Genomic DNA, 10,386 nt, shown 5'->3' with positions numbered 1-10,386 from the left:
TATTTTGATTTTTTCTGGGTGGTTACGAGGTCAGTCGATTTGACCGATCTTGTTTTGTGATTAGGGTACAGAAAATAACATATAAACTATAAGGATTTAGTGAAAAAAAAAACGTTTGAAATGCATTTAGGAGGTTTTAGGGATTACATAAAGGAAATTTGATATTTTTGAAATGGCGAAAAGTATTTTTAATTTTAACATGAACATTACTTTGCACACAGAATGATCAAAACAAATACCCAATATATTCATGGACAAAACTTTATTTTATTTTATTAAAAGTACTTCACTAAGAAATATAACTTTTTATATGTGAAAGACTTGTAATATTAACCTAAAGACTGCCAAATTTTGTGAAGATATACCCAATATATATATATATAGTTATATGTATTAAATTTATGTGAACTTTAAACGAGTACAGAAGGTCATGTGACTCGATCCTAGGGACCGAGCCCATGACGAAAGAGTTTAATGAAGAAATTGATGATTTCCTAAGCACTAAAGGGTGTATTTAAATTTTTTATTTTACCCAAGTGTGGGTGTTAAAAGACAATTTTGAGGGAGAAAACAGTTCCTTGTGGTTCATAGGTTATGTTATCAAAATTAAAAAATATTTGTTTTTTTTTTCAAATTCATAAAATTTTAAAGGTACAAAAAGGAGCTTATTAGCCCAACAAGGATGTCTCTCCAGCTCCTAACAATAACCACCCCCTAACTAATCATGTATTCATCCACTCTTTTCTTTAACTCAGTTAAATTTTCTGCCTCCACCATCCTGAGAATGATGCAATAATATACGTCAAAACATGTAGAGTGTATGAGATTGTTTTCCATTCTCATCGTGTTTTTACTACTTTTTATCTGGTACAGCAAGTTATTTGTATTTTTGTAATTTTGTGACTGGAAACAATCTCATTTTTAAAATTGTGTGTAAAATAATCGTTGTTTTTAAAAAATTTTGAGTTTTTAACAATAATATCCCTTGTCTTGTATTCAATATTTTTATAGATGCTACCCAAAATCCTATTAGCCCTACTACTAGCTACAATACACTGTTTAGTTGACTTTTAAGTGATTTTTTTTGCTTTTACTTAAATACTCACCAACCACAACTCTGTCTATCATATTTACATCAGATGCTAATAATAAATTTAATGTAGCTTCCTCTCTTGCAGGTTTTATCACCAGTTGGTGTATAAAAGTATCTTGAGTAATTTCCAAAAACCAATCCCCCTCACTGTCAGACTCGAAATTTTCCCAATCAGTACCTCTGAAATTAAAATCTCCCATAATAACAACATCTTTTTCAGCTACCATTCTGATCTCATTATACAGTTTCTCATTAACTACTACATTCTGAGCTGATTGTGTATAACAAATCCCAGTTACAAGACTTTTCCCTTTATAACCACTAACACCAACTCAAACTAACTCAACCTCAGTGCTATTTTCTTTAATATGCTCTAACTCAACAGGATGCAATTCACTCCTCACATATAAAACTACTCCTCCCCCTTTTTTCAATACTCTATCTCTAGTAAATAATCTGTAGCCTTGTACTTCAAAACAATTTCTCTCATCAAAATTGTTCAAATCCAACAAAGTCTCAGTGATACCTATAATATCAAAATCCTCAGTTTCCACAACTGCTTTGAACTCATCAATTTTATTTATAATACTCCTATCATTACAATAGTAACAATTAATCACAGATTTCAAATACGTCCATGTTTCATGCCTGTTGTACGTTTTCCTGTCAATTATATTTCCAATTTTACTAACACCATAGCCCTCATCTCTGTCTAGCCCTAGTTTAAATCAGCCACTAAAGCTGAGTTAATAGCCCTTGCTAACGTGCTAGCACCTGCCTTAAGTGTAAGGCATCCATTTCAAAAGGATTAACTATCCCGTTAAAATTATCCCACAAATTCAACTAGCTCATCTCTACATGTTGATCTAAGCCTGGCATTCAATCCTAGAGACCTACTTAGTATCTCATCACCACAATTTATTCTTGGCAATATCCCTGGCAAAATCAAGCTATGACCCCTTTCCTTAAATGCCCTTATCAATGTTTTATACTTATTAACAAGCTCCTCAGATCCATCTTTCCTTACATCATTAGCCCCAACATGTATCACAAAAACTGCATTTCTACTAGCACCCTTAACTATCTTTCTGGTTCTATCAGTTATATTCTGTACCCCTGCTTCTGGATAGTATAAGTGTATTATTTTGCTCCTATTTATTCCACATACTACAAAGTACAAACACAAAAAATAATAAAAATAATGGTTTTAAGACTTATCTTTATATTTACTACCAAATTTATATTTAATATGAAATACTAAGCAGAAAACAAGAATAATTAAACAAAAGTCAAGAGCAGACTAATACAAAAGGATAAACTGCTGAAAAACACACTGCACTATATTTATACTTCAACAGTCTATAGTAGTGATAAGAAACTTCTCAAAAAAGGTGATTGAAGAAGATGATTAATTGAAACTTTATAAAATGTTAATTACACTGGTCGACAAAACTGAACTTTTTTCTCTCATCAAAGATGTAAGCACACTTTTCTAGACCAGTTTTGCACACTGATTCCAAATCTGTTTCGGGTTTTCTTCTAGTACATCTAGTTACATCTAGTGTTAATTTCAGCACAATTTAAGTAATAATCACACATTAGGCTAGTTAACATTACAAGTTTATTAATTTTCAAGTATAATTCCCATAAACATTATACACACCATACACTTGGTTAAATCTATACAGTACACACTTATGAAAAAAGATATGTACAACAACTTAAATTATAATTAAGGCAATAACCTTTCAAATTTGATCAGTCTCATCACGAAAACTTGACATGCTAGAGGAAAACCAAAAACAAATTTGGAATCAGTGTTCCAAGAGCTATCTAGCCCACCTATAATTATATCTGATGAAGATGACTTGTTGGCCAGTGTTATTTGAGGAAAGATACTCCAACAAGCACCCAACTATAAATGTTGTTCCTATACTTTTGGATTTACAAAATTCTAGGATCTCTATGAAGTTTTCCAAAACCTTTTAAACTTTCAATTCTTTTTTGCAAGTCTGTTGTTAAGTTGATAAACAGAAAAATACCATAATAAGTAAATCAATTCTCTATTTGAACTTTTATATAAGTAACTCCTTCCATGCAAGGCTTTTTTTGGAAATGAGCCAAAAAAGTCAGGTTTTTTTTATTTTGCTTTTCAATAGCCTGTATTTATATATTAAACAAAAGTTCTTTTATGATCTCTTATTATCTTTCTCACTAAATATATCTGTTAAATGAATGTTACCTATCTGGATTTATATGTGATATATATATATATATATATTATTTCAATGCAACTACATTAAATAATAAGAATACTTTTCTCCAGTGTTTATGATACATAATTTAGAATAAATCCAATAAAGAACAGCACAAACAGCATTTCCAATACCATGTACTGAGTACTGATTATAATACATGACATACAAATAATTAAGAATATGGCAAGAAATAGTTTGCCCAAATTAACTCAAGCAAATATTATATGAAACATGGAGGGCACCTGAACTGTCTTGGGCAAATCATGGAAGGGTTTAAGAAACTACGAAGCTTATGCAATAAACAACATAACTGCCAATAACAAATAAAAAGTGCCTCGATTCTCCTCTTACAGGATTTGTAAAATCAATTAAACACACGATAGTAGTTTAAAACCCTTTAAAGAGGGATTTAGTGGGTGACACTAAACTAACAGGTTGTAGCACCTATAAAAGTTGAAATAAATGTGTATTTTAGAATTTAATTTTTAATGAAAACCAACCAAATAAATAATAAATTGCAGTTTTCTTATAGCCAAATAAAAAACTCAAGAAACAGCCAAAATGACTGGTAGAGAAAGTAGGCTATCAAGCAATGGTTCAAACCTATTGGAAAATTACCAACTACTAGTTAATTCACTAACAGGGTCTTTATATTAATAAGTCAAAGGCTATAAAAACCTGCCTGATGGTGCACAATATCTTCAGTTACAGTTCAAGACAACTACAAAATTTCAGTGCTCTATGCATTTCTGTTTTTAATCTTTATTTGCTTTTGTAAAAAGCAACATAATACTCTATACAGAAGCATTTTATATACTTCACAATAAAATACAGTCAAAAACATGAACTCATGTTCACCTAAAACAAGTACTGGCTATTAGAAGAAAATTTCATATTACATGGATTATCACACACACTGATTAATCCACTCAAGACTGAATATGAGCAGAATTTGCAAACTATGCCAAACTAAATGTATTATTTCTTCAATGCAACTGTTAAAAATTAAGTTTATCCCCCCAATTAATCTGCAGCTAACAAAGATTTGGCAAGAACAAGTAAAATGCAAATAAATGTTTGAAACATTGAAAAATGCTAATTGTCAATTATTCATTCACACCTGCAATGGTTTTTATTGTTTATAGATTTTTCCCAGTTTTATAGCATGATGTTGAATTTTACGGCTTTTCTAGGACCATAAAAACAAAATTATATATTTCTGTACTTTACCCAGACACTTGGGATTGATGTATAAAGATACTAAAAAAAATCACATTTTTAGCTATGGCTTCAGAAACTTACCAAGATTCTTAGAATATCTGGAGAAGCTTTCTGCAACTCTTTTCGTTTCGTTTGAACATCTTCTAAAGCTTGTTTGACTAGATGCAACTGTAAGATTTATCAAAATCTATTACTTTATACACGATGAAATACAATTAAAGGATAATCAAAATCTTTTAATAAAATGGAGGATTGATTCATATTTACAAGAAAAGTTTTAATACATAACCTATTGCCTTCATATATTTTACCTTGGTGGGATGGTTAAATAACAACCCTTTTCAATGAAGAAGATGTAAGATAATTTTATGGTGTCTAATTAAACAATCAGCTACATTTGTTAATATAAAAGTAGCACAGAAGTCATACCCTACTCCATGCCAGATATAAAAGATGGTGCATAAAGTGAAAGTGATAGTAACTACAAAGAACCTGAACATTCAAAGAATAAATGCATAATGTGTCAGGGTACGTCAATTTACAATCTATTGCACCATCATGCAACATTTGGCTTTGGAAAGACAATGAAAGGGAAAGTTCACAAGATTCTCCAAAAACACATTATGGGATGGTAGATATATGCCCAAAAACCCTAAAAAATGCTACCTAAAAACTTAAATTGATGGATCTACCTCAAAAAATATAACCAAATACGTACAATTTTTTATTAACAATGGAAAGCAAAAGATTGTAGAGAGTGGATCTAGAAATGTAAGGAAACCTTTCCCAATGTTTTAATTGTACTAAAACTACCACAGAGACAAGCTTCCCTGGCATTAAGTCAAGAATAATTCCTATATCAATACTACATAACAATAAATTACCATTTTAGACACAATTCACCAGAGAACTCAAAGAAATTGCACAACAAATGTCAAAACATAGTGTGGATCCACCAATACAAAGTGTCCAGTTACACTGCCAATAACAATTTGATCAAGAACAAAAAGTGGAATTCATGCAAGTGTGTGTGGAGTATCTATCTATATATACATATATATTTAGTAATGTATCTGTCAAATCTCCAGATTCTTCACTGATGAACTTAATTCTACATGCTTGGATTCCTTAAGCAGGTAATGAGAAACAATTGACCTTACATACTGAATACCAAAATTAGTGGGATTTAAAGCTAGTATAAACTAGAAATTAAATGGTTAAATCAGAAAAGAGCAGCAAACTTAAACAGAAGCAATATCTTTATTCTGTGCATTGTAGTTGGATATTTTATTACCGTATATTTTGGTTATTATTGGAAACAAGCCAAAATGCTGAACATTTTATTTACAATCTTTGACTTGTAGAATTATGTTGTGATGTAAGTTTTATTCAATCTCAACTATTTACAATAGCTACTGCAGTAATGATATATGGGTTATTCTATAAAATATTTTTATTTTTCACTACATGGGAAAGTTTAATATGAATTTGGTTTACTTTTAGACTAATAAGTTAACATGCCAAATTTGGCCTGGATTGGTCAAATCATTTGTGAGTAGATATGTCCACAGCCATATAACTTTCTTTGATATTGGATAGCTACAGCACCTGTGTGGAAATACAAAATTACACATCTACATACTACAGCTATAATTGTTTTTGTACTCCAAATGGAGGAATGGTATCATAGTTTGAAAAATGCTGGACTAACAGATGAGTCAAATGTACTGATTAATGTGCCAAATGATTAATCAATTAGCAAATATCACTAATTGCCCAATTCAAATAGGCTATTAATGCTGGGAGATGGCTTGAATGGGTAATGAATAAAAACTAATACATGTTTAACATAACAGCAAATGTACAACCCAACAAACACACACAAAAAACAACTAAACAGAACTTTATTACAAATGAAAAGATAATTTAATTACTGACGATCTTTATTTTATCTTCATAAAACTGATTACGCACACCAAAACTCTATGGCATTCCTATACCACACAAACAGGACTGCCCGTACGACCTATACTGTCCACTTATGATTCCTTCTACTACAATCTTGGCAAACACATAGCCTGAGCTCTCACACAAAATGTAGCATCTGCAGGTTCATTTTTTAAAGATGCCTTCAATTTCCAATATACACTAGACCAACTAAATTATAAAGCCTTAATGGCTAGTTTTAATGTTGTGTCACTCTTCAAAGTCCCCATTAATGAAGCTTGCAATATCACATTTGACCTCTACATTAATTACTCCAACAAGTTAATCCACATCCCCAGCACTTTTTTGCTTCTCTCTTAGAATTTACAACTAAAATCAACTTCATTTTCAACAATGAACATTTCCTTCAAATAGATGGTTTAAGTATGGGAAATCCTGTTTCATCCGTTCTTGCCAATATATTCACGATCCAGATCGAAACACAAGCCATACAATCCTCGCTTCATCCCCCACTATACTGGTACACTATGCTGGTTTCACTTCTACAGAACACATACTAACTTTCTTTGACCACATAAACTCCATTCATCCCAACATCAAATTCACCTTAGAACATGAAAACAATAAACAGTTATCTCTTCTTAACTTCAACTTTATTAGATCCAACTCACAGTTTAAAACCAAAATTCACCGTAAGAACACACATACACACCGGTCTCTACATCCCCTGGAATTCTGCTCATGACACCACACAAAAAATCAATACACTGAAAAACCTCATACACAACCACAAGACTGTTCAACGGACTATACAGATGAAGAAATCAACCACATAAAGCATTCCTTCATTCACACCATTCAAGCCATCTCCAAGTATTATTAGTCTCAAAGTGGGTTCCTCATCATCGAATTCAAGTGGTAAAAACCACTGTTCTGAAATAATATTTTACCCTTATTTCTTCATCTCTCAAAGCTCAGTGTTGTGCAAATAAGGCATCTATCTCATAACAGTTGTGATTTGAAATGTAAATAACTGGTCAATTAGCCTATCATATATATATATATATATATACACACACACACAAAAGGATTCCCACAGTATCATGTGTACCAAATTGTTCATGATTTATAGTTTAACCTCAGCTGAAGAAACATATCAAACAAAAGAAAGCCACCAATTAACTGTTACAACTTGAGCACAAGTGTCTCAAGATGTCATCAGAACATGAAGCTGTTTCTAAACCAATGATACTGTGTTTAATAATTAGATCACAAGTTTATTATATTTTTCAAAGATAAAACTGAAAATATAATTTTGTGACCTCCAGGCTTAATGTATTTCTTGATTCACTGTACCCTCTGCCATGGACTGCAGTTTTCCTATTCAAGGCTCATCAGCAATAACTGGGTCAGCAAACCAAAGATGTACAGTACGGCCTCTTATAATGGTAGTACATATGTAATATTGATGGACTTTTTAAATCCTTGAAATTCACCATGTTATATCCTAAACAATTTCAGTGCTTTCCAGATATTACACAAACAACAAAATTGACTTAGGGTATAACATGGTGAGTTTTAAAAACTTAAGTACACTATACATAATAAATATTACAGAAGTACAGTTGTTACGACACCAGAGCAAGGAAGGCCATCATACATAGCACAAACAGATGACTCCTAAATAGTGATTATGGCTTGCTGCAATTACACAAAGACTGAATCAGATGTTAGCAGTCACAACTAGATACTTTACTAACATACAGATGGTTTGGAACAGACTTTTCTTGGCTGACTTGTATCAGATATATTGCATTCACAACAAGGCACTGAATAGTTCAACTGCAAAAAAAAATCCATCGGGTTTATGACACATTCAGCTGTGACTTCAACCTAATGAATCATAAAGCCTCCCACCTGTGGCAAAACTGGTTAAAAGTCAAACCATTTCTTATAAAATCTGAAGAAAACTGAATGATTAAAGTGGCTTGCATGCTAATAAAATGTTAAACCTATTAAGCATGTATGGAATGTTTATTAGAGATGTGATACATTCTATCAAGTAACTCCAGGCACTAATAATGTCATGGAAAGGCTTTTTCATTGGAATGGTCCAAGTGCACTTCAGGACCAATATCAGTGACAAAACACTCTTGCTGTTTGTGGTGATTTTCTTAAAGTTTAGCATTTTGTAGTGTAAGAGACAATTTAAAACCTTTTAGTCTATAACACTTTAGTTACATTATAGCACCAAGAAATGGTCATTAACTGTAACATCATTTGAAAATTGCTCCTTTCCTGGTTGCTTGTACATGTACATCATATATTTAACATGATGATAAGCTTTTATGATAAATTTTATGTTTTAAATTTCCTCAGATGTCAAAAATTTATATCACAATCAGTAAAAACAATACAATAACTACTATCATAATATTTTTACAATAATTTGTAAATTATTAACATATTCAAGCCTATAAAAAGTGTGTGTGTTTTGGTCAAAGGATATTAAATGCCATTCTAAAAACTGTTACATAAGTGATATAATCTGAACAGTACCTTATACAATAAATGGGATACACAACCATATCAAAAACCCCAAGGTTCAAGCATACCTTTCTCCAATTTAGAACTACCAACCAAAAGAAGTTGGAAAAAACAGCTACTTATATGACTACTGTTAATAAAATATCATGAATGACTGTCACTTTTACAATACACAATAAACTCATAACTGAAAATGTGGAATATGATCAGTAACATGTCACAATTTGAATCTTGTACCATTAATATGCAGCCCTACATACTAATCACTAGGCCATACTTAGCCCATTATGATGAAGTACATATACAGTACACATGTTCACAAAAATATTTCATACAAAACCTATTCAGTGGTGACAGCTGCAGTCTGCACTTCAACATTAACAAAAATGGCTCTTTGTATTGTCTCAGAAATCTCAATTTTGATATTCTATATTTAATATATATATATATATATATCAAAGAGCTAGAATACCATATTAGCCTTTAAAGAAATTTTTCATGTGCACAATAAATAGGCACAAAATATTTATAACTAACAGTACAATGTAATCTTTTTTTCTTTTCTTTTTTAAATTATATAATTAATGTTGTGTGTTGCTGTATTAACTTACGCACATATCTATATCATTTTGCTTTCTGTATTTTATGGACACTATCTATCATGTGTTGACTATATTCAGCCTAGCTGGCTGTATGTTAGTTTATTCTTGTGACAACAAATATTATAAAATGTGATAGTAAGTGATGCCTCACATGCTCTTCTTTTAGTTCTTTTCATCCAATTAATTACAATTATTTCTTTTGTAAAGCCAGAAGTGTAACTTATTTATTAACATGTGGTATGTGTAATATGTAATATGTGGGACAAACATCTAATCCTTTACATATTCACATTAATCTGCATAGGTCTCAGAGTACAAATAATGTGGTGAATTCAGTTGAATTAGAACATTTTAGAATTCACCCCTTTGCTTCAACAGTGATTACAATTTTAGAAATTGTGAATATAGAAACAGACAGATTACAAAAGAAACATTTTTATATTCTTAAGTATAAGACTTTATATCCTTATGGTTTAAATCAAGACTATAATGGCACCAATGTTATAAATTTAAGTAATAACAATTGTATTGGTAATTTCTTTTGTCTCAATAAAAAAAAGTACAAAAAAGAAAAACTAGAGGAAAAGGAAAAAATAGATTAAAATGGGTTGATTTTATACAATTTTGTACAGATTTAGATAGTAAGTTTTGGTGTACTTTGGTGACAGATTTTGTCTCACACGTCAGGACCTAGTACAAAACACCAAAGTAAACCGCC

The 10,386-nt window shown here is 31.2% G+C and overlaps 1 protein-coding gene across 2 annotated transcripts in view; it reads right to left on the bottom strand.

The window, feature by feature from the left end:
* Positions 1-10,386, bottom strand: part of LOC106464079 (nucleoporin-like protein 2) — a 106,493-nt gene that overhangs the window by 21,364 nt on the left and 74,743 nt on the right. Inside the window, exon 4 of one of the 2 annotated variants that reach the window (XM_013924191.2) lies at positions 4,654-4,740. The exons of the other annotated variant lie outside the window; for it this stretch is intronic. Coding sequence (XP_013779645.1) covers positions 4,654-4,740 — 87 coding nt within the window. The remainder of the gene's footprint in view (positions 1-4,653; positions 4,741-10,386) is intronic. 2 annotated transcript variants of the gene reach the window in all.

This window comes from Limulus polyphemus, unplaced genomic scaffold (genome assembly GCF_000517525.1).
Source record: "Limulus polyphemus unplaced genomic scaffold, Limulus_polyphemus-2.1.2 Scaffold1557, whole genome shotgun sequence".
Lineage (NCBI taxonomy): Eukaryota > Metazoa > Arthropoda > Merostomata > Xiphosura > Limulidae > Limulus > Limulus polyphemus.
This window is presented reverse-complemented; position numbering and strand designations above follow the sequence as displayed.